Source organism: Etheostoma spectabile, chromosome 6 (assembly GCF_008692095.1).
Source record: "Etheostoma spectabile isolate EspeVRDwgs_2016 chromosome 6, UIUC_Espe_1.0, whole genome shotgun sequence".
NCBI classification, from domain to species: domain Eukaryota; kingdom Metazoa; phylum Chordata; class Actinopteri; order Perciformes; family Percidae; genus Etheostoma; species Etheostoma spectabile.
In genome coordinates, this window is record NC_045738.1 from 3,538,208 (window position 1) to 3,563,952 (window position 25,745).

Below are 25,745 nucleotides of genomic sequence, written 5' to 3' on the forward strand. Positions count from 1 at the left end.
TCTCTCTGTCGCGCGACAGCTTGCTTTTACGCACAACGATGGGCTCTGAGAAGCCAAACTTTTTGTCACAGCCCGTCGTGAAGAACATTTTCATGTACCGAAACGGCGACCCTTACTACGACGCTCGCCGGATTGTAATAAACCAAAAGAGGGTGTCCAATTTTGAGACTTTGCTGCGAGAGGTGACCGGTGGGATAAAAGCCCCATTTGGAGCGGTGAGAAACATCTACACACCGAGAGGAGGCCACAAGGTGGACTGCTTGGAGAGCCTGCAGAGCGGGGAGCAGTACGTCGCTGCTGGGAGGGAGAGATTCAAAAGGATGGAGTAAGACTTACGTTTGACAAGTTACTACTTTCAAATTGTTGTTTTTTTTACACCCTGACTAAGCCTGAAGATTATCAGTAGGCTACGGTTACAGTTTTACATGCATAGTGTGGCTGACCAGGTTTAACCCATCTACTGCAGTAGACCTATTTCCTGCAGGAAGGCATGCTGGTCAATTGTAATTACTCTTAATATTAAGTAGCCTAATTAAAATCTTATTTGACATACACTAACTGGATCCCACAGTCAATGACAATGTGGTCAGTCAGCCATACAAAATCATTATGTCACTGATTGTCAGACCTGTTGACTCAGTTATGGTCTTAACGTTAAGACCATAGTTGACTCAACAGTTTTGCACAGTGCTAAGTCACAGCAGGAAAACAGATGAGGGCTCTGCTGTGGCCTAAAAATAAGTGGATTTATACTGCAGATAATGAGATTTGGGCAGTGAGTTATTCTTAGCATGAAGAGGTGACAAAGTTAAATGCGAAGGTATTCGGGGCCATGACGTTTGTGTACTGTCACCATGCTACTTGACTGACATAGTTTTTTTTTAATGCAAGGTATACTGTATATGTTATCTGCTGCAGAACTGGTAGAATATATGCACTTCCATAGTCACCATCCTGTTTTCCTTTCACTTCATACCATTCAGGTTTTGCTTTAATACCCAGAGGAATTGTGGGGAAAATCAGATCTAATTGAAGAGATTCAAAAATTAATCTCCAACTAACCTTTTTAATAATGTTTTTTTTTTTTTAAATTTAGAATGCATAATGTGGGGCCACACACTGACTATTAATAAAATTAGAGGTAGGCCTAGATTACGTTAAACCATGTTTTGGCAGCACAGCTAGCAGCAAAGAAAAGTATTCTCACATTTACATTTCTAATTAATGACATGAAATAATATTTCTTAATTGATGAGTTAAAAATTTGTACCACTGTTAAAAATCAGGGTGCTGAGTCTAACTTTACTTTGTTTTGTTTGTAGTTACCTACAGATAGGCTCCAGAAGGAAGAGGATGATGCAGACTCTTCCCATGCAGGTAATGTCAAAGTTCTGCTAAAGTAAGCACACCTTCTTTTAAAAGGTAGTAGTTAGTAGTAGTCAGGAACTCTGTCGTAAGGAAGTAGTGCAACAGTTGTAGTGAATAGCGGTATGTTCACGTGTGGATTAGCTTTGAGACCTGAACTCAGCTTGAAATGAAGATGAATTCATCCATAATCCACATCAAATAGGAATTACCATGTAGGAACTGTGTTTCCTAGTGAATTGTGAATGCCTGAAAGTTCCAATCTTTATCATCTTTGGCCTCACATAAACACAACCTGCAGAGCTGTAACCCGTTTACATAACTCACATTGTCCTGTCAATCATCCAAATAGCCTCGCAGTGTTGTGAATCCCCACATGCCCTTGCCAGAGAAGATCTTCAGGTACCAATCCACCCACTGGTTTTTAGTTTTAGCAGTAAGAATCAATAATAGCCTCACTTGACTATGTCAGTCACTTGCTGACTCACTCACACACACTGGGGACTGGACAACATCTTCACAGTGAGCTAGTATATGTCCATGACAGAAATCCATTACTAAGTCTCTGCCAGACACGAAAACAATGACCATACTGAACTTGTTTTAGTTGTTTTTTCTTTTGTTCCTAATTTCCAGCAATGCAAGCTCAGTTAGTAGGCACATGAGAACCTTGATCATAGACACATTGTTTGAATTGCTTTCAGTTTATTGCATTATATTTGAGAGATAAATGAAACCTGTCACCGGCGAGGGTTTCAGTTACAGCCCTCATACTCAATCCAAATTTACATTTGAAACTGCAACTAAATGCAAGATACATGAGGATTCACCTCTGCACTCCTGCTCCCATCCACAGTGTAAAGGTTTTAGAAAGATCACTTAAGCAAGGTGTTATGTTTAGCATTTATCTTCATTGTTTGCTGTGAAGAATCACTACGTTGTGGTCTCAATGGCCATGCATTATTGATTTATGGATCATAATCATCCCTCCTTTTCAATGCATCTTTAATCACCAGCTATGAAGTCACAGGTGAAATAGCAGCTTAAAATCTAGTTCAAGGGTATATTGTTTCTGTTTTTAAAAGTCAACTTCAGGTCATCTTTCCAAATGAGTTATGCTTTTCATAACATCATTTATTCTAGGGAAGGCACAGATGTGTGTACTAACACCCATTACCAAAAACTATTAACCCTATTCATGTTGTCATGGTGACAACATGGCAACAAATTAATGTGTGTCAGGGTATTCTGTACTACAAGTGTGCAGCCCGTTTCTTTCTTTGACTTTAACCTTTGGCTCTGGCCACAGACAGCACTGGCTGTGTGTGTGTCCTGCTTTTCTTCACTGTAACATGTTAATCACACAAAATGAATCAGCAACTGCGCTCTGTGGCCTTGATTTTTTTTCTTATCATCCGCTATAAGCTCATTCATCACAGGTAACCTCAAGGGCTTGTTGTTGCTGCTGTGATTACGTGGCAAGCATAAGAAGAGCCAATTTAGTTTACAAGGACCCTGCTTCCCCCTCACTGCCCCACTTAACTTGCCTGATTGTGTCGATTAATGATGAGAAGTCTTAGCCGGCTGAATGGTTGGCAAGTTTGTTTCTTGTCCTTATTGATTTTGGAGAATTATAGGAAGGGCTCATTATAAGAAGGTTACTGCTTCAGATGTACTATTCTGTATGTGGCATATTATTAACCCAGCTTCTGACAATAGTCCCTGCTATGAATAAATTATTCTTTTTTTAGTTTATACTCCATTTTCTATGGTTCTTAAATTTCCATTTACCTTGCAATCTGCTTCTTTGTTGCTCTGTTTGGTTAGGTGGAATTGAGAGGACCCACTTCAAGTAGTCTTGCATTGCCAGCCCTATCTCCAACACGCTGTGGAGTAAGGTCTGGCTACACCCCACAAACAACCCAGAGCAAAAAATTGCTCTGGGTTGTTTGCATTTCTTAGTTTAAACCAATCACAATCGTCTTGGCCGGCGCTAAGCTATGGTCGCGGTGACTGTGGCTCAGCAAAATGGATTTGCTTCCCGGAAAAGAAAACACCACATACAATGTTAAATTAAGTTAACTGTGCACACAGTACAGTATGTGAGCTATGTAAATTAGCTGGATACATGGTTAAATGTAATTTGCTCTCACCAGTGTATCGCTGTGTAAGTTTCCTCCAAAACATCCCAGTTAGAGAGTAACTGCCTGCCTTATGCATGATCCATATTTTATTCAAAACTTACCATGTTTAGCATGTGGCTTGCTAGATCGAAGTATGTTGTATATCCTAAGCAAAGAGAGAACGGGATCACACAGAGAGCGGAACCAGTTGATCCAGACTACACTTTAATTAACCTGCTGGTTACAGTAAACAGTGATGCTGGTAGATTAATTTAGTGTTTAAGTGAAATGAGAATGGGTCATAGTAATTTTCACCAAGATGTAGCACCTTGTTATACCCAAAATCCTTCATAAATTAGCACTGACTTTGCTTTATAATTTAGCTGCATCTAGCATCTGCACTCTCTAGATGGAATCGAGTGTGCAATTTCGTCAAGTGTATAAGCAGCATTGAAAGTGACGTTTCTTCTCAGCACTAACGGTAAAGAATGGTGCTTTTTGCCAAATGCAATGTGTACATGGGCAAAAGGGGACTCTTCCGGCATACAGTCAAAGATCATGTGCCTATAAAACAAATCTAGTGCTTTTAATGGCTCCCTAGTGAGTGATTCATGCCTCCCCTTGCTTGTTTTTGGTTTGTTCCTGGCTTGGATTTTGGGGTTTCTACTAGTCTATTTCATTATTTTTTTTTTTTTATCAAGCAGTATTTGTTTTTTTGGCAACTATGTAAATAAAAATGCATTTTGTTAGTGATCTTCTGTATTATAAGATCCTCACCATATGCAGTTAGTGTCTGTGTCTATGCCTTTGTTACTGGTATACTTCTTTATATGTCTCACACTTTGTTCTTATAAAGGAAGTTTTTTTTAAATCTACCCCTGGACTTCACATCTCTGTTGCCAGGGTGCACTCACAGGCCCCAGAAGACTTTTAATATACGTTCTTCCTTATCTCTCGCTTTGTTTCTCACTCAGAGGATCCAAATCTTAGTTGTAGAGTCCCAGTGGGTTACCAGGTGTTATGGGACAGGAACTGCAGTGCTCACTCTTTGCAACCTCACAACCTCAAAGGATTACAGAGAGGGCTCCGTTTTTTGCTGTCCCAGAGATGAAAGACAGAATGTTTAAGTGTGTACAATAGCTCTTTCTCCTTGCCATCAGGGGTAAAAGCTTTATATTTCACACAATGTTTTTTGTACAATGTATTAGGGTGGGAACTACAGGGGAGCTAGGAGGTCAATGTTTAGTCAAAGATTCATAGAAAAAATATAAACGTTGGAGGTCATTAATCGGTGTGCAAAGTCCTTGAAATCCATTCTGCAGTTAGCATCATATAGCCATGGCAAAAAGAAAAATTTGTAGCGATGACGTTCACCAGCACGACCAATTCACCTGCTGCCAGCCCTGTTAGCAAACCTCCCGCCAGTGTGACAACACAAGCTGAAGAAATATTGTCCTCTCTGGCTGAAGATGGTGTTGGTAACAGCTCATCAGAGACCGATAACGATCCTAACCCCTCTTCCGCCTCTCTCCCGTTAAATTGCAACAGCCAGCAGTGGAGAGACTGGAAGAGCCAATATACATGGCTGTTTGTTAAGGATGGAAGCTTTGGGTGCGTCGCTCAGGCCTAATTGAACGGAGGAATTGTGGTAGCCTGAGTAACTTTAACCGTTGTTCATGTGAAATGTCAAAGACAGCCTGATGCTTTGTTCATAGACTATTTGTGGGTGGCTGTTTGTTGTATAAAGAAAAAAAAAGGCCATGATATAGTTCAAACACTGCCATGTATTGAAATCTCTCACAGCAAAACGATAAAAAATGTATTATATAGTGTATTAGTGGATTTGTAAATGGATAAACATTTTGTTGTCTACAATTAATATATTGTGCTACATCAAACTGTTGCCACTAGAGCAGGGGGTCTTCAATGTTTTTTTAAACCAAGGACCCCTTAACTGAAGGTGTGACAGAGAAGGGACCTCCTACTACTAATATTGTATAAAATGAAGTTGCATATTGAGCTGGGCCTACAATAAAGTGTAGGGCTGCCTAAAGCCTTTATATATATATATACCTTTTTAGTTCATAAAATACCAAGCTGTCAACATAATGTGTTGGTGTGTTAAAACATTTTAATGTTAAATACATGTGACACAGTGATTCCTTAGGATTAACTGTATCTATAGATGGCTACCTTTCATATTTAAATGTGCTAATAATGTTAAATTCATTTTAATTTGAAAAAAGTTTTAAAAATTAACAATAATTTGGAGGCCCCCTTGCAGTGACTCTGAGGACCCCCTAGCTCTGCTCTAGGGGACTTACAGTTTTAGCCCTGTTAGCAACCCTGACATGGACATCTATATTTAGGAGCCTAAATGTTGTCCTTACCAACTAGAAATAAATATTGAACCCAGTGTTAGCACTGGTCTCTAAAGCAAAAGTCCCTAAGGTTTGCACATGTCTGTTGTTCTGAGTCTCCACTGGGAAACAAGCGCTATCCTTAAATCCCAACTGGACACACTGATCTGCAAACAAGCTTTCAAAGCACGTTTAGGTTACCTGTTATCAGGACCCAGACTATAATTATATGTGTGTTTATATCGTGATAGGCATTTCTCTATGTACTCTTAGCTTCATTTTCCATACCAGATGTAGGCAATCGGTGTACCAGATAATCTTTCATGATCTTTGCCATATTTTACTCTTTGTATCACTCTTTTCCAGGCCAGACCACTGCCACCGAATCGAATCATCGTGTCGGCTCGATTCCTGAAACCCATCAAGGAGCCGTGCACAATATTGTACGTTCAATTTGCCCTGCTTCACATGAGCCTATTCATGCTGTTTTGATTTTCTCAGAGGGATATATTCGATGAGGGAAACCAGTCTGTGACAGTGTTTTAATTTAACTGTGTGTTTTGTCTCTACTTAGTGTGGTAGCAAATGGCGATGTCTTGGACCCTGCCGTGAGGCTGTTGGTACACCAGAGGATGCTTGGGCAGTTTGACAGAATACTAGAAATGATCACAGAGAAGATGGGTTTGAAAGTCCTGGGGGGTGTCCGGAGGTACTGCAAAAATGTTTTGCACTTCACATATAAACAGTCATTAACTCAAGAACAATACTTGACAGAAGTCTCAGACCAACGTTGCATGTTTTTCTATTATAACAGGCAATTTCAGCAGATTTTCTAGCACTTGCTTGCACTGCTGTATTTAAATGCATAATCAATGAAGAAAAACTGCATTAAGTTGTCATTGTCAACATGGACTTTTATCTTTTCTCTGGTGCTATATAAACACAGTGTGTGCTTGTTAATGTTTTAACTGTCTTAATAAATGACCATGTGATGATTATGGGAGGACACTCTGCAACTCCGGGGCGCCTTGACAAACTGGTAAACGCATGATGGAAACCATGGGGCTTTTGACTTTGTGTCTGTTTTCCAGTCTCTACACCTATGAAGGCCACCAGGTGACTGATGGGAATCAGTTGGAGGGCGGTCAGCTGTATGTGGCTGTGGGAAGAGAAAGGTTTAAGAAGCTGCCCTACAGTGATCTTCTCTTCACCAAACCACGAATGACAAGGAGGGTCAATGGGTAAGCCACATCTGTAAATACTTAACTCACTTTCACTCCCTGTCTTGCACTGCTGGTATGAAATACTGCGATAGATACACTGGTGTACTGGCTGCAGCTTTCACTACACAGCAGCAGGGGTTAGTTGGGCTTGACGTGCAGAGAAAACTTTTACAAAACCCTAAGTATGTCTGGTTCCATGTGCTTATGTCTTCACTCAAACATTTTTTATTGAGCAAGGTACCTGAGGTTATTCATTTATATAAACAGCATTGGCCAATGATGCAAGTTATTAGTATCCATCAGTACGTAGATTGTAAAAATGTAATACTATGGCTACCGGGGATGGTTCTTGGAGACCGTACAGTTTGTGTTCGTGTGTGTTCCTGTGTTGCAACTAATTACTCCTCCGGGGCTAATATCTGCTTTCCCATCTCCTGAAACCTGCATTGCTTAGCTCCAGATATTATTTTAAGGATGGATACATTGCTGTGTGTGAATAAAAGTGTTGCCTTGCCTGTTGCAAAGTTTTGAATATTTTTCACACTGTAGAAACAAGCAAAATCATAGAGAAAATGTGTTATATCTACCATTTCACATGCACATACACAAAGCCACAGCTTCTTAAGCACACTATATTTATCAAGCTGTCCATATTATATTAATATATGTATATTACTTATTGATCAAATATTGAACAGCCCAGTGTTCAAACCTCAACTATTCATTTTCAGATGAACATTAGTTCTATTGTGGTTTACAGAATTACATGGCTAATTTCAGATGTCTTTGTTGATAAATCAGTGTTGTAAGGAAAGCAGTCCATACCATGCATTTATGTTAATACAATTATTTGTGTCTGTTTGTTTTACAGAATGAAAGCTTACTCTCTACCACCTATCTACAGATTCTCCAGGCAAAATGGAAATGTAAGAATTGCAATTATTTAGCTTTGTTTTAAAGGTCCAGTGTGTTACGTGTTTAGTTGTTCAGTATCAAAATCAGTGTTGCCCGTTCACAAGCTTGTCCTTATTATGAATATTTACCACCACCATCAATTCCAAGTATGTATATTGGCTTAACATTTTACATTTTCACTTGCATGAACTGGGGTAGACGCTCCATATTCATGTTCCTTCCAAATACGTTATCCAGTAAGGGACATACAGGACATACTGCTCCGCCTTTCATGTTTTATTTTTGAAGCGTGCAGGCTACCGTAGCTATAATACGTACTTGGAACTGCATGGCTCAAGAGAGTTGATTGCAATTTATGATCTCAACGTTAAATGGGAGAAATTCCTACACATTGGACCTTTAAAATTGGAAATTAACAATCCAACATTTTCATAGCTGGTGTACAATACATTGCTTACAAAATCCAACTTGCATAGAAATAATTAGCACAGCATTCTTGAACATACACCAAATAGAGGAAAGTATTTCATTTTCTGTATGATTTTGATGCTTTGAGTTAATTCAATGAGGAATAGGTAGATGGACAAAACATCTAGCTTAGCAATCAATCTTCACCTTTTAAAACTCATTCTAGTTCAACGCTTATTTGGCCTTGTTGATGAATAGTTAGTCAACAAAATTCTCATTTTTCCAGCTGTGGTAGGCCCTTGATTTTTGGCTTTGTTGGCCAAAAATTCCATAATAATCGTTTATCATTATTTAAATGGTCTAAGAGAAAACTAGACTTCTGCTCCTTCTCTTTGGCTCTGTATTCAGGCTTTAGAAAATCTTGCCTTGATAGGAGACAGGGTCAATCACAGGTAATTTTAGAGACAAAGAGCATTCCTATTGGCTGTTATGCATGTGTCTTTTCCTTGCAATAGAGAGGGAGAGCTGCAGTCTCACTTTACTTTAAATTCTGGCATTGTTTTTGCCTTCTACCCACTGCAGCTGTGGGTACCATGTTGCGTACTCACACATATGCTGTTCTGGATGAGGGCTGTAAAAAAAACAATTACCAGCTGCTGTTTATCTCTTTGGTCTTAAGAGAAGAACGAGGTTTTTTTACAACATATTTTGTACATTTTGTTTACATTCCAATGCCGTATATACTTTTATTCTCTGTCTTGGTATTCTTTTCCAGAGTTTCTCATCAACTGAAATAGACTTGTTTTTCGTCCAGGGTACGTCTGTGGTCCGAAGCAGTGATAGTGGAGACGGAGACTCCAAGGCCTCTCCTCCAGGCCACAGTGGCCGCAACAAGGAGCACATATCCTCCCTTGTCAGAGAGATCTCTCAGGCCAGACTCAAGGCCCTCAGGAAGAGGAGGAGTGGACAAAGCATGGCTGCCGGCATCTCTGACAATGGTAATGCAGAAACAAATAGAACAGTATGGATAGGAGTAAAATATGTTTATAACTGAAAATTACAAACAGACCTGGCAAATACAATGTGGCTGTGGCTATGGAGTATTGTAGCTTCTACAAGTGGGTTTTTTGGTTCAGTGCTATCTAATATTATTCAATTGATTTAGAAGTCGTTGATGTTAGTATGAATACATCTACGTTGTATATTAATAATGCACTCAAAAAAATCATGATATAATAAATAACCACATGGGTGTATGCTTACATGTGTGGTTGCATGTACTTGTGCAATCAAGACGACGATAGCCTGGCTTAAAGACACTCATAAGAATGTCACATACTGGGTTACATAAGTGCTACCCGGCCTTTTCTGTCTGAATTGTCTTCTCCCATGGATAATTTAAATGTATGTGTGCTGTGCAAAACTGGGCTTATATACAGTACGAATAATACAATATACAGATATATGATGTAATGCATGGCCTTTGAAATCTTATGTAACCTGCTGCATTCTTAAATGCCCACAAAGTGGCACTGTTGCTCTGCAATAAGAAATATAGCAAGATGTATTGAAAGTAAGTCTAGCATGATGACATTACCTTCTATTACGAGAAACATATTACGCCATCTTCTGGGCTTATAATCAGTATATAATGCCCTGCAGAAACTCCAGTTTTTGCTTTTTGTGCTTATTGGCAGCTGGCCCTCATGTAAACAATGAGATGTTTTTGTTGCTCTGTGACCCTAACAGATGTTTTCCATGGACATTATATATAACATTGTGACAGGGAATTGAGAGAGTTTTTATTTTTAACTTTTACCGTAAAAGGGATTTAGATTGTCTGCAGACTGCTGCTGACCTTATTATAAGTCCTACTGCGGTATGAACCACCATTACGTCATCTTGTGGCTCATGATAAATGTTGCCTGTTTGCTCTTCTGGCAGCAGACTTGACAGCAGAAGCCCAAAGGAGCGTGGAGAATTGTGTCTGTGGTTCAGGGGAGCTGGCATTTTGCATGAAAAGAGGGATGAGGAATGTGTGTGTGTGTGTGTGTGTGTGTGTGTGTGTGTGTGTGTGTGTGTGTGCGCGCGCGCGCGTGTGTGTGTGTGTGCCTTTTGTCTGTGTGTGCATTTGAAACCTGTAATGTCCCCCTTAAAATCCTCTGCGCATCAGATTGTGTGGCATGTCGTATTACATGCGGAGAATACCATGTTTCATTATTGGTCCCCTTGGGTGACATTGATCGAAGATTAAATTAACTGACAGGCAGCTCGGAAAACAAGATCAGGCATTAGAAAAGATTGTTTGAATGGCTTGGAGACCTTATTATGTTCGCATGCACCCTTCACTGTTTGACCTATGCAGTCTTTTTTTAAATGCTGTTGTGTTTGCATGAACAACATCTCTATTTCTCTGGCATAGTAGCTAGGTGTAGTACAGTCTCTGCACGCCACTGAGTCTGTCTCTGTGTCTCTGTCCATGGTGCTGAACAGACTTTTTGTAAAATACAGCAGGTTAAGGATTCCCACATGTTTCTTGTATGGATCTTTTTCTTCTCACCCTAAGTAAAACAATGCTGAAATGTTATTTGTGCATGTGGCTTCTCAAAAGCAAACAAGAAGTGAAATCATAGCTGCCCATTGGCTTACCAAAAACAAAGTACTTGTGTACCCATTAGCTGCTACGTTTAGTCTTGTGGTCAGGTTTGTCCAGTTTAGCTTCTCAATAGGGACACAGTGTTGATACCAACTTTATTTAGTGATTTACAGTAGCACAGAGGTATCATCCCTTCGGCAAACCCTGCTCCGGCTGGGTGTGAGGTAAACGCATCCCAATCTGGTGCCAAAAGGAATGCAGCCAAAAGGTTAGCTGCCTGGCAGAGGCTGTGGAAAGAACACAACATGAAACCTACGCCTCAGCTCTCTGGTGTGCTGGAACATTGGAATGAAAACAAAAGATTATTATAAAGGTGCCATGTCATTATCAATGTAATTGTGAGATGGGGAGGGAAAGAAAAAGAGATGCGCAGACTAAAAGGCTTGAAACAAGCAAATAATAGGGAGAGGAGTGGAAAAAAGACAAATGAGACAGAGTGACCCCGTAACTCGAGATTTTCCCTCTGTTCTGTGCTGACACTGTTGTCACAGAGAGGTTAGTGTGTGTGTTTGTGTGTGTGTGTGTCTGTCTGTGTGTCGGTACGCCAGTCCCCATTATTCACTGTCTATCAGCTGCAGTTTCTGTCTGGTGTATTGCAAAGCTTTTGACTTTCTGCTTCATTAGCGTGAGCACAGGGGTGAATGACAGCAACGACATGAGGGGGGGGTTCAGTGTGACAACTCATGCAGCAAAGGTCACAGAATGAATTTGAACTTACTATAACAAAGACATTTGGCTTAAAAGACTTAACCAACAAGACACATTGCCTGTTGTACGCTTCACCCAACATAGTTTATGGGAGCCCTTTTAAATTGAGCAAATTATGGGTCTAATTCGGCTTGTGTTCAGGTTGTTTATGACCAATCAGCAGTTGTTGCTAACCTCAACATAGAAATATGATGTCCTCATCAGTGTTCTCTTTCTGAAAGGGCCTTTGTGACCACTTCGGTTAATGGCTCTCTTGAGAAAAGTAGAGAAGAGGAAAAAGTAAAATGCGAAGCAGCAGGAATGGCAAAAGAAAAATCAAATGTATTACAAGGATGTTAAGAGAGGAGAGGATAAAAGAGAAGGTTAAAGAAGAAGGGGAAAGGTTGAGATTGATGAAAGCAAGGACATTATGAGGAAAGAAGAAGAGAGAAAAAAATAGTACAGGTGGAATCGAATAGGAAGCATGATGAATAGCATGAGATGGTGGAGCACAAGCATTGTGTTGGAGAAAAAAAAGGCAGAAATATTGAAGGTTAGAGGCTTGGGTTTGGTTTGTATAATTGCCTTTCATTTGGATAATCTCCCCATTTAGAGTCATCAAAGCAGAATTTTACTTGCCTCTGCCCCTCGCTGGAGCCAAATTGCTGCTCTGCAAATCAACAAAAGAGCCTTGCACTTGAAGAAGGAGGGGCTGATAGAAAGGTATGGACATGAGGAGAGAGAGAGGAAAGCCAAAGCGAGAGGGAAAGCACAACAAAAGGAGAAGGGGGTCTAGTGATTATCTGGAATGTTACATGTGTTGTATAGGATGTGTGTTTGTCCTTGTCAGGTCTATTCTAAACATGATTGGTATCTGCCCTCTTAAGAATTAAGAATTGGACTAAGAACTCTTCAGCATTGAAATATGACATGCAGGTGCTGCTTTAAAACACACTATCAACATCAACAGTGTGGTCTGAGTTTAGGCACAGATAAGCATGTTGTAATCTATTTGATTGAATCAAACAAATGATCCTTGAGGCTAGTTGAGGCATAATGCAACAAATATAATAAACATTACATGGTGTACTACCTTTGTGCTTTTATTTATAAATAGTTGAAGAGCGGCGCGTGAATGGCTGTGATTAAATAGCGTTGGATAATACCTCCGTGCCGGGAGCTGATGATACTGTGGATATGGTTATTGACTTGTTTGTGGATTCCCTGTCAAAACATATTTTCTGGCCATTTTCATGGCATCTCTATCTGAGCTGTCTTATTAAATATTATGAAAAACAAGTTTATTCAATGGAAGAAAATTCTAGCTAAACAGAATCAAGTCAGGCTCTTTACATTGCAGGGCAATTTTAGGGCACAATGCTGTAAATTACTTGTTTGTCATACCAGCTATATATCAAACATATTGTCATGAGTAGTTGCTATGGGGATTGTTTTGGAAGCTATTTAGTCCACACAGTCTCAGCCTGAAAAACAGCAATATGGTTCAAAAGAAATGGTTAAAAACCACTAAAAGCAGTTCCAGTTAATAGTAGATTTTCTACCAGTGAGAATTTGGAGACACACACCCTAAGGCCTTGCTCCCGTGCTCTTTCATACACAAACACATACAGAGCACATTTGGATCTCAATTGTACAGTCTTATTATCTCAGTTAGGTTCATCTTGCCTTTTGTTTCACAATTGTAAGTCTGAAGAAGGTGAGTTTCAATTAATCTAGGTAATTCTGCCCAGGCTTGAATTAAAACATTCAAAGACTTTATGTTCTGAGATGCTATTTGCCTCATTTCATGTACAAGGCTGCATCCGTTAATGTAGCAGAAGCCAATTCAATTCACGCCATACAATGGGTTCAACATTATGTCCTTTCCTGGTATTTTCCTTGAAGGGACTTTAATTTGAAGTCCTGGAACTTTTAAGTTGTGATATCCTTTCAGAAAAAACTAATTTCCAGAGCTGAAAATTGAAACATCCTTGGTATTATTTGCAAGTTGAAAGTGAGAGGAATGAAGATGGCCGCATATGTGAGTGTGTCCGTGTGTTTATGCGTGCCTTTGCACATGCACACGCCAGATCAACTTTCTGCCTCTGGTGTCATAAAATGTGATGCTGCCTTGGGGAATTAGTCCTGTTAGCATATGTATCTATAATTCCTGTCAAAGTGAAATAAAGTTCAAAACAGTGTTGGAAGGCAAGAGATGTGGACACAAAAAGACTGTGTGTCTGAAATCATGCGCCTGTGTAAAAAAAAAAAAAGTGGCTCAGCAGAGAAGGATGAGAGATGGCAACCTTTAAAGGAAGTTTCTTTTCCTTGCCAAATTCTTAGAAAGTGTGATTTTTGAGCACTGCGTTAAAAGTATTTATGTGTGTGTTATATGTGACTGTTTTTATCTGTACTCCCTCGCATGTCACATTTCAGGCAACACGGCCATCCTTCCCAATCCCCTCCTTCTGTCCTCCTCTCTTTTCATCTGTTCCTTTTCACAGCAGAAAATAAAAGGTTCTTCATGACCCTTTGATGCAGGATTACTGGATTAAAGTGCAGGGTAGCTGTACTAATCTGCCACATTAATCTGTTAACAAGTGTTTCAGCTGGGACATACAACAGTGCAGGCTGTGGCACCTAAAGTATAGGTTTAGGGTGACGTGTGACACGTTCAATGATGCAAATTTTCTTAATTTCTGTCACTTCTAATCTCGCCTGCGTTGCCCATTTTAGCATTTTTGTCAAGGTTTAGCTAGTAGACGCACATCTGGATTAGCTGTTTTAGGAGCATCCGCAGTATCAGCCTGAAACAGCTTTGACTTACAACCTAAATGGCAAGAGTAAACATTATACATGTGTGAAGATCTGAAATGTACATCATGTGTTGGAGCTAGTGATTTGTCTTTGCCACTGTCAGATAGAATGCAGTCGCACAAACACTTTCAAATGGTGCACATGTCTGTCATTTATCAGTTTTTGTCCAAATAATGCAGTTCAGGGTGCGAAGAGATATAAATGTAGATTTAAGATGATAAATGAGAGAACTTTTACAATGACTTCTAGTTCACAGACTGCTCTGCCTGTGTTAATTGAGGTTCTAAGACATAATTATTGTTTTGACACTCCATTTGAGTGACCTAAAATATTTGTGCTGTGAGTTACGTTCCACCTAATAAACATTTGATATGACATAGACACTGGATGATAGGGTTTCAAGCAGCTGTAAGGAAATTGAGAGAGAGCAACTCCATGAATTATAAAAATAGTTAACTGAAGCCATGACCTTTTATAAATATTACTCTGCCTGTCTGACTGCAACATTGTAATGTCAAAGCTTTCTTCCAATTTAATGTCAAAGCTATCTAAGCACAGGGCTGCACTGTACTGTAGATAAAAAAGGCGCTCAGAATACTTTTATTCAGATACATGTCGGAAACAAACCTTAAATGATGTTATACACTAGAAATAATTTACATTCCTATTGCATATGTCCTTCCAACACACAATATAAGACCTGTGTAAATAATACTAATAAATAAAAGAATGAAAAATGTTCATCCATCCATCCAATGAGACTACAACCTTTAAGGAGACAAGAATTGTGTACCATTCCAACCCGTTGTCACTCCGAACATATAAAACATGGACGTTTGGGCAGTGGCTCTCCGTGTGTGATGCATGTCATGGAACCGTAAGCCCCACCCACAACCGTCCCGTTACCGGAGACTTTCACCAAGGAGAGCGGGGTTTGTGTCCCGCATGTGTCCTTAACCGTCCCGTTATTGCCGCGTGTCAGAGAAGCCGCTTTCTTCTTTAACTCTCCCGTTCTTCCCGCGAATCATGGATCCGTAAGCCCACCCACATCCTTTCCCTAAACCCAACCGTCCCGTTACCACAAGTCACAGAACGAGCTTTTCCTTAACCAGTCCCGACCAAGTATATGTTTAATGACCTTGAAGGAGACAACCAAGCGCGTGTTATATGACCCTAAAGGAGAATACCAAGCGTGTCATTTGATGCTAAAGGAGACCTTTAGCGTCAATAACAATGAAAAAGGCACCTGACCGAGCGTCAGTATTTTATGAGATGGGTGAGAATGTGTGTACCATTCATACCATAGGTGCAGCGGGTAATGCACTTAATCTTTAGTGATAAAGTATCTTCGATCAGAACCATTAGCTCACCAAACCTATCAGTGTCCGGTGAGGAGTTTCTGACAGCTACGGCGTGGTTTAGGTGTGTGTGACAAAACACACCTGTTCAAAACAACAATGGCAGTAGCAATATACTGATGGTTAATCCTGCCAGGCAGTCTTTTAAACGCGCCTCTCTCTTTGCATCCAATGACGGCTTCTCGGATGGTTCTGTGTAACAAACCATCTGGCTTGTCAGGTTAATTTTGCCTCATAAACCTCTCATTGCATTAAATAGATTGTGTGTATGCATGTGAGAGAGGAAGAAAAAACAGATGAACAAGCAAAATGTTCAGTCATCAGATTTTACACTAAGCTGCTGGATTGTTTTTCTGTATGTCACATCTCTATAAACCAAGTACCAACTGGGCCTTTCTCATGGTGGCCGGTCAGTCATTAAATGTTTTAACAGGACCCTGGCCGGTGACTGGAGCACACTTGCTGAGTGGCAACATTTGATAATTACCATTCAGAGTTACTACTCATGTTGTTTTACAGCCCGCCATAACTCAGCCATGTGCTGAGCGGGTTAAATCAGCTGGATGTAAATAAGCAATATACTGTACTGTATGGGGAAAAACAGGGAGTGTTGCGTGAAGTGATTTCGGGACATAAAGCTGTACGACGTGTTTATTTAACACTGCAGAGCTAAGCAGAAATTGGCTTGTTGAGGCCATGCCAACGATTTGTCCATCCCTTGGTTTATAAGCATAAATACAGTGTAGTAAAACTGTGATTTTTATAACCTCAGCCATTTAGGTGTTAATTTGAAGAATCAAGAATATGCTCGCCAAAAACAAGAAACACAGTTGTGGTGAGAGAGGCTTGATTAAACAATCTGCTGTGATTATACTGTGGATATTAAGTTGCACAGGGAATTCTGGATAGTGAAATTAGGGGGATAAATACAAAAGAGGCAATGTTTCAGATTATTTTTGTTTTTGTTTTTGACATTTCCAATACTCTCTCTGAGCTGAAAACCCTCACTGATATGGTTTTCTAGTAGTGCCTTCAGACTTAAAGCTTAATTTAGTTTCACACAGCACTGAGAACATCTTGGAAAAATTGCATAACAGCTTTCAGAGAAACTGGAATAAATGATTTGCAACATTAACGAAAGGTTTCTCCAGTGTGATAAGCCTCTTCCGACTAAGGAGTTAGAGGAATGTAGTTATAGGAACAGTCTCCTTCTTAACAGTTCTACTAACTACGCTCCCCCTAAACTGTTTTTTTCCCATTTGCGTTCACACTGGCCAAGTGGCCATAGAAAGTGACCTTTTGTTATTATAACTCAGCCATCTTACCACCACTATGCGAAAAAGGCCCTGCCCTGAAGTAGAAGCTGAAAGAGTTATAGGAACTGTGGCCAGAAGAATTTAATAATCCCCAAATTGGTCTAGTCGGAACACTGGACCAATTTCTAGGAATGTTGTGTTCTAGGTAACTGCAAAAAATCCCTCCAGTCGGAAAACGGCTATATAATGACTACACAGCTGTTGGAAGCAACATATTCATCCTCAACAAACCCTTTTTATAATTCCCATGATTCATGTCCCGGTCTGCTACAGATTTCCTGTGGAGTCAAGAACTTGTTTGCGCTGTATGGATTTTACTCATAAATTCTTCCATAAGTAGTGGGAAAGCTTTTAAACATGATGTTAGACCCTGCCAGTCTCTGCAAGACATGTTTGTCCCATCCAACTCTGCAGCTGAGGACTGAAGAAAAGACTGCGGTAATGCACATCAACATTGTCTCATTTGCCAGCAGGCTTTTTATGAAAAGGGACAAGATTAAATATCTAATGTAGCTTTTTTTTATTTCGTCCAACAAAATAAAAGCTTTAATCACACATTGGTTCACTACCCAGCTCCCTGCTGAGTTTAAGATCATTGCTACAACAAAAAAGAAGATTGGCAATAATCAGGAAGAAATGAAAGAAGAAAGGAAGAAACGAGGCATCTGTTTGCTTACACTGTACTAGGACTTGAATTGGGGATACAAATAGTTCTGTTTGACATTTCTAGTTCAGGGGTCATCTGAGCACAGGGAACCAATGGTGGTCATTTCTGCTGTAATACATTAGTTGTTTTATTAATTGAGTTGATTAATATAAAGCATACATATTTTATGGAATCAAATTGACATCATGTTGCCTGGTGTAAACTGCACACTGAATTTCCTCAGTGTGTAAGGGTTCCTAGAATTGGATGAGTCCATCAAATGGGAACACAGATCAAAGCAATGCTGGGCAACTGTATGCTGCTGAAGGTATAGAGATGGAGATCACAACTTCTATTTTTTTTTGTTTTTTAGTTCCCTAAAACTAAAAGCCTGCAGCAGTAAAGCAAACTGTGTGTGTGTGTGTGTGTGTGTGTGTGTGTGTGTGTGTGTGTGTGTGTGTGTGTGTGCGCGTGCGTGCGTGCTTGTAAAGAGAGAGATGAAGTTTGCTTGTCGAGAAGTGGGAGGTTATTGTAGTTTACTACCAGCTATCACTTCATCTTTAGTTGTGCTTTATTACATTTCTCTGGAACAACAGTCATTTATAACTTTACCTTTCATAAGAATGGCAACAAAAGCTATTTATATGAGTAATTATACACACTTACTGTTGCATCCTTGTTTTACCTCACACTGATGGATGAGATGTAGCATTATGCCCGAAGTGTGGGTGGGCTCCGTCTGAGTTTTTGCCAATTGTGCCGTGTGTGTGTGTGTGTGTGTGTGTTAGCTTGATTATGAAAGGGGAAAAAAAGAGACAGACACACATTAGACACATTAGACAGCACACACTTGTATACACACACTGTCAAGCAATCTGCAACACCAGAACCCAAATCTACTGGCTTGAATGAAGAGCAAGAAGGGTAGATTCTAAATATTGTGTTTAATTTGATTTAGCATTTTCATGAGCCCGTGCCTCATCCTCAAATCACGTTAAGATGTTTAGAGTCATAGTGGCTCATCCACTGCTTACACGCAATCGTTCGGCCCTTGCTGTTAATGAATGCAGGCTATTTCCATAAAATATTCTTAAAGAGGTCCGTCATTATTACCATAACGTTTCATCTTCCACCATAGCTAAACTTCAATCAGTTTTGCATTTGAAATGCATTAAATGTCACCATAAACTCTTCTAATCTCTACCCGAGTCATTTTTCTTCTTTAACTTGTATGTGTAGAAAGGAGAAGTAATATTAAAGACATTAATTACACTGTTCTGTTTTGTTTTTTTGTCACTTATTTCTGATTGGAAATTTCAGTCTCATCCAGTTTTTTAAAACAAGTGTGTAATTATGTTGTTTATCAGAGCGTATAGTTGTATTCCTCTTATGATGTTTAGGGTTAATTACTTCAAGGCCTTTGATGCACATGCTCACATGAAAAAGTGAAGAAAAAAAAACGTATTAATTTTGCACTCCAACAAATCTGCCTTGCTTAGCTGATTGCTTCAATAGAAATGGGTGTGTAGCTGGTATCAAGTAGTGCTATGATGTCTTCCTACACAGAAAAACACAGTATCCCTATGCAGTTTAGACAGTAAACGAGGACAGGTGATTCCTCTCCAGAACTGGGCAATATATGTTCTTGTAATCTTGACCATTATTACCACAGATTTATCTTTTTTTGTTCTTGGGTAGAATACTATTGGCTATGGCTTTGATGAAAAAAAATATAAAGGAAATTGAAAAAGCTTCTCAAGATTAAACCAGTTAAATCTTCAAATTCAAATGAAAATGTGGGCCCATTTCTCCCTTTGAGTCAATTTTGAGTGCCTAACATTGAAAGCCAGAGTCTTGGATAAAAGGCAGTGCTGGTGAAGCCCTGAATAAATCTCTTTAACGTTTGTGTGCAGGTCAGTGGAACAACATCTACCATAATACCTTTAGGGATTATTTGGGTGATTACTGCGTTGGTGATAATACTAACAAGGATCTTCTTATCTTACCACCATGTTTTCTGACTCTCTCTGCCTTACTTCCATTGTCTGGGGAAGTTGTTTACTTCCCTGAAAGAGTCCCGGGTGTTTTTCTTCTGTACCACCAGGTGTCACTCTTGTACTGTGTTTTGTTAAAGACTGAAAACACAGCACAAACACAAGATGTATAATTTCAACAAGTCATTTACTAGAGGATGAATAAGAGCTTCCTTGTTTATAGGAGAGGATTTATGGGTTTCTGAAATGATGTAATGTGCTCTGACTGGGTTTAGGGTCTTAAAAAGTAGTCATCATTATTTCTTATATTAAGCCTGTATAATTACGGTAGAGAATCAGACAAAATGAATGAAATGATCATTAAACATAAGAGTGGCATTAAATGAATCTGAATTAATCCTCTTTGGGATTGTTTTACGTTAAAGTCATACGCAGTGCTGTAATGTGCAGAAGTACTTTGTATTCTGCTGTTAAGCGACTGCAAACCAGAATGTTGAATCAAAATATTATTCATGTCTTTGATGCAATTCATATCATTGCATAACCTCTTTGTCTCTGTTTTGTCTGATTTGGCCAAGAGACGTTTGTTTACAGCTTTGTGAAATCCAGTATATGTAGATGTATTTACACCTGGATGACAATCATAACTCAGTTTCATCTTATATTGCACCTAACAAGACAATTCAGGACACAATATCACACATTTGGATCATGAAATGCGTATGTCATAACATCGCACTGAAACATGCTTCAAAATCACAGGCACACTTTTCCGTGAAATCACCCACACCCACATTTCTCTGACGCTATTTGCAATCTGTGTGCTCAGTTAATATTACTGTGTGTTCTCTCTATTACCAGATGACCTGGAATCAAAGGAGGATGATAAAGATACTGTGGACAAGACCCCCCCAGACCAGCCAGCCAATGAGGTATAAACATACAGTACAGCACTGTACATATATATAGAAATTACGTTTTTTTAAAGGGACGTACATTGTGCTTGATGTGACTAGGGCTGCACAATTAATTGCATATTTATCAAAATCACAGTATGGACTATCGCAATATCCAAATCGCAGACGGGGCACAATATTTGTTAAAGGCAAAATATGTGTCAAACCATTCTGAATGAAGTATTGTGGTGCTGCAGAGACGTCCCGGCCTACAAGTATCCTACAGACTACTTTGTTTGGTACAGATCTTTGCAAAAATAACACAACGTATAATCATTTTAATCTTTTTAAGATTTTAAGATTAGTCTATAAAAATAAGAATAATGACACAAACATGATCATTCCCTTCAATATTGTGAATCATATTGCAATCGCAATATCAGTCAAAATAATCTCAATTAGATATTTTCCTCATATCATGCAACCCTAGATGTGACGTCCCTTTAGGGCACACAGCAGGCACTTTTCCTGACATAATGCTGTGGGTCCAGGGCTTTGTTGCATGTCATCCTGTCCCATAATATGAAGAGAATGATGTATTAACATAACATTAACTTAACATTAACTTTAGTTTCCAAGATGCATATATTTTCATATTCATGACCCAAAATGTCTTTTTCATCTACTTAAACCCTTGCTTTAAGATACCCAGAATTCTTATATGCAAATGTCATCCATATGTAATGTTACGAATTAGATTGATTCACGTGTGTCAGCTAATGTGTTTTTCCATTTCTTGTTGCATATTGATTGAAATGCCATAAAAAGGGTTTTGCTTTTGCTCCACTTGAATTTGTAAGTGCTCAACACTCAATAGCGCTGTCACTCTCTTACAGGAAAGTGTAGGTCATGGGGAGAATTATTGCAAGCAATCTAATTACATTGTATGCCTGTTAAAATATTTAGAGCTATAAATTGTTTCTGTGGAATTATTGCATTACAGAAACCTGCAGATGGTGATACAAAAGCCAAAGATGAAATTGGTGAAAAGGCAGGAGAGGAGGAGGAGGCTGTTGCTTCTGAAAACACCACAGAAGCAGACACTTCCGCTAGCAAAGAAGAAAAGAATGAAAATCAGGACACGAGTGGCAAAAAACAGGGAGGGGAAGAGAAAGAGGAGAATGCCGAGCAAATTGATGAAAAAGAGGGAGAAGCAACAGCAGGATCTGAGAAGGAGGGTGAAATAAAAGAAAAAGTGAAGGAGGAGGCCACGGATGAAAGTGAGGGGGATGTTAAGAGTGAGTCCAGCAGTAGCAACAGTGATAAGACCCAGGAGATTAAAGGGAAAGAGAATGGAAGCCATTCATCTTCTGAGTGTGAAAAGGATGAGCGAGACAAAAATACAGCAGAAGAGGAGCAAGATAAAGACAGTGAAAAGGGTGAGAGAAGCAGTGAGGAACAAGTTGACAATGTAGACATGGGGGAGGAACAGAAAAAGACAGAAAACAGCAGTGACCCGGGGAAGACTCCGTCAGATAACGAAACAAAAGAGAACGATGACGGCAGAAGTAGCAGTAGCGGCCAAGGCCAGGGAGAAGATGTGAGAGAAACAGAAGAGGGAGCTACCAAGGAGTCAGGAGAAGATGAGAGAGAGGTGAACGGAGAGGTCAGTGGAGGCGATGATGAGGTGGAAAACGGAGCCGAGCTGGACATGGATGAGAATTCAGCCACGGATGCTGCTGCAAATGGAGAGGAAGGGGTGGATGGTGACAAAGACAATCCAGGAATGTAAGAGAAAATTGGGACGAGCAGTGTTGAAAATATTAAGCAATACTAATAAAAGTAATGAAGGTGGCAGAGCAACGGAAAAGCATGGGCCGTTTTACGGCATACATAGAATCTGCACTGAGAAGTAAACAAGCAAGTAGTAGTAGCTTTGAATGGCTGCTATATGATGTCAGGTTAAAAAAAAAAAACACCATCAAAATTTCAGGTATGTATTCAAAAGCTATTTATCGAAACATTATTCATAACTATCGTGTCTGAAACAGACAAATAAAAGTTATATACAGTGGTGTGAAAAAGTGTTTGCCCCCTTCCTCATTTCCTGTTCCTTTGCATTTTTGTCACACTTGTGTTTCGGAACATCAAACCAATTTAAACAATAGTCAAGGACACACAAGTAAACCAAAATGCAATTTGTAATGAAGGTTTTTATTATTAAGGTGAAAAAATCCAAACCATCATGGCCCTGTGTGAAAAGGTGACTGCCCCCCTAAACCTAATAACTGGTTGGGCCACCCTTAGCAGCACAACTGCAACCAAGCGTTTGCGATAACGTGCAATGAGGCTTTCACAGCGTCCTGGAGGAATTTTGGCCCACTCATCTTTGCAGAATTGTCCTAATTCAGTTACATTAGAGGGTTTTCGAGCATGAACGGCCTTTTTAAGGTCTACCACAACATCTCAATAGGATTCAGGTCAGGACTTTGGCTAGGCCCTCCAAAGTCTTCATTTTGTTTTTCTTCAGCCATTCGGTGGTGGACTTGCTGGTGTGTTTAGGATCATTGTCCTGCTGCAGAACCAATTTCGTTTCAGCTTGAGTACACGAACAGATGGTCGGACATTCTCCTTCAGGTCTCTTGGTAGACAGCAGAATTCATAGTTCCTTTAATCACGGAAAGTCTTCCAGGTCCTGAAGCAGCAAAACAGCCCAGACCATCACACTACCACCACCATATTTTACTGTTGGTATAATGTTTTTTTATGAAAGCAGTGTTCCTTCTACGCCAGATATACTTGGACCACCCCTTCCAAGAGTTCCACTTTTGTCTCATCGGTCCACAGAAGTTGTGTCCAAAAGTCTTGGGGATCATCAAGATGTGTTGTGGAGTAATTGAGACGAGCTTTGATGTTCTTTTGCCAGCAGTGGTTTTCTCCTTGGAACTCTGCCATGCAGCCATTTTTGCCCAGTCTTTTCCTGATGGTGGAGGCATGAACGCTGACCTTAACTGAGGCAAGTGAGGCCTGCAGTTCTTTGGACGTTGTTGTGGGGTCTTTTGTACCTCTTGGATGAGTCGTCGCTGCGCTCTTGGGGTTTTTGGGCGGCCGGCCACTCCTGGGAAGGTTCACCACTGTTCCAGTCTTCGCATTTGTGGATAATGGCTCTCACGTGGTTCGCTGGATTCCAAAGCTTTGGAAATGGCTTTATAACCCTTTCCAGACTGAAGATCCAATTACTTCTTTCTCAATTGTTCCTGAATTTCTTTGGGTCTCGGCATGTGTGCTTTTAAGGATCTTCTGGTGGACCTTACTGTGTCAGCAGCTCCTATTTAAGTGATGCCTTGATTGTGAACAGGTGTGGCAATAATCAGGCCTGGGTGTGGCTAAGAATTGAACTCAGGTGTGGACAACCACAGTTATAGTATGTTTTATCAAGGGGGGCAATCACTTTTTCACACAGGGCCATATGGTTTGGATTTTTTTTCACCTTTAATATAAACACCTTCATTTACAATTGCATTTTGTGTTTACTTGTGTTGTCCTTAACTATTGTTTAAATTGGTTTGATGTTCCGAAACACTTAAGTGTGACAAACATGCAAAGGAACAGGAAATGAGGAAGGGGGCAAACACTTTTTCACACCACTGTACATATTCTTATTTTTCATTAATTCACACTGTTACCTCTTGGGCTGCTTTATAGTTTTCAGTATACAGTATAATTGTGAGCACTGCAGTGAGTGATTTAAATTGAATAGTAAAATACTTATTTTTAACGGGTGTGATTATACTAGTTGCTTGTTTTTAAAGATGTTTTTGTATGTTTGTTATTTTTGTCTATTTTCCAAATCAAGTGAACTTTTTTTAAGTTAATACAATAAGCTGTGTGTAACGTTGTAAGCATACATTGTGTCTAAATGTTCCACTTCACAATGCTTCATTAAGTCTTATGCATATTTATTTATTTAAATCTAGCATATCAATAAAAGAGAAACATTACCGGGAGGCACTTTTAAAAGATGCTTTAAATAAAAGAATAAAATGACTGTAATCAAATTTGTCCAAAAATAATAAAAAAATAATAATAAGACCTAAAGTGTGATAATGCCGATTTGTTGACATTTCTGTTCACTTCAACCGCTCCTGCTACAAGAATCATTTTAATGCATCTGCGGTAAGTACTTCTTTGTATTTCCAATGCTTATTTACTTTATTCATTTCAATTTTGGACTTTTGCTTTTAGCTTTGGGTACGTTTAAAACAAAGTAGAGAGCCAAGAAAATAGTTTAGCATTCCCAGTAATGTTAGTAGCCTGTGATTAGTGTACATACTACTGTTGTCCAAGAATGATTTGGATCCTTTAATTAAAAGTAACAATATCACAATGTAATAATACTGCATTACAAGTCCAGCATTCATAATGTTGCTTTAGTCAAAGTGCATAACGTTTTTCTGCAACATGTACAAAAAGTATCAAAGTCAGAATTGCTGTTCAACATTTGGCGGTTGTACCTCATTAAGGTGTACTGTCCCACGCTGCTGGTATGAAATACTACAGATACACTGGGATTATTGGTTGCAGCTTTTAGTAGGCCTACACAGCGGCGGGGGTTAGTTGGGCTTTAAGTGCCGAGACAGCTTGTACACAACCCTAAGTCTGTCTGGTCCTATGTGGTGTCTGACAGTAATCCATTACCTGGAGGATACTAGGCTCGGGGAGGGGGCTAACAAATCAACTCCAAAACATGAAACACACCAGAAACCAGTTCCAGACTTTCTTCTACAGCACAGCAAGAGGGTCTGGCTAGTCCACATTGATTTAAGTGCTGGTGTGGCTTCTCCCCGGATTTAACAAAGGCAATGTTCTGTCGTGCTGGTTTCTGGAGTCTATTGCCAGCAATCCCAGTGCTGATGACCTCAGTAATGACCCTCAGCACTTGGTTGTGGCCCCAACGGTTGCGTCCCTCTCCCAGTGCTCT

At 39.7% G+C, this 25,745-nt stretch overlaps 1 protein-coding gene across 1 annotated transcript; it reads left to right on the forward strand.

Moving 5' to 3' along the window:
- Nucleotides 1–38: 38 nt before the first annotated feature.
- On the forward strand, nt 39–22,831 carry LOC116690848 (doublecortin domain-containing protein 2). Its single transcript, XM_032518050.1, has 9 exons — nt 39–325; nt 1,323–1,377; nt 6,215–6,291; nt 6,423–6,557; nt 6,940–7,089; nt 7,943–7,997; nt 9,209–9,392; nt 20,730–20,800; nt 21,768–22,831. Exons 1-9 carry the CDS (start codon nt 39–41, stop codon nt 22,554–22,556), a joined length of 1,803 nt encoding a protein of 600 aa, XP_032373941.1. The 3' UTR covers nt 22,557–22,831.
- The last annotated feature ends 2,914 nt before the right edge of the window (nt 22,832–25,745 follow it).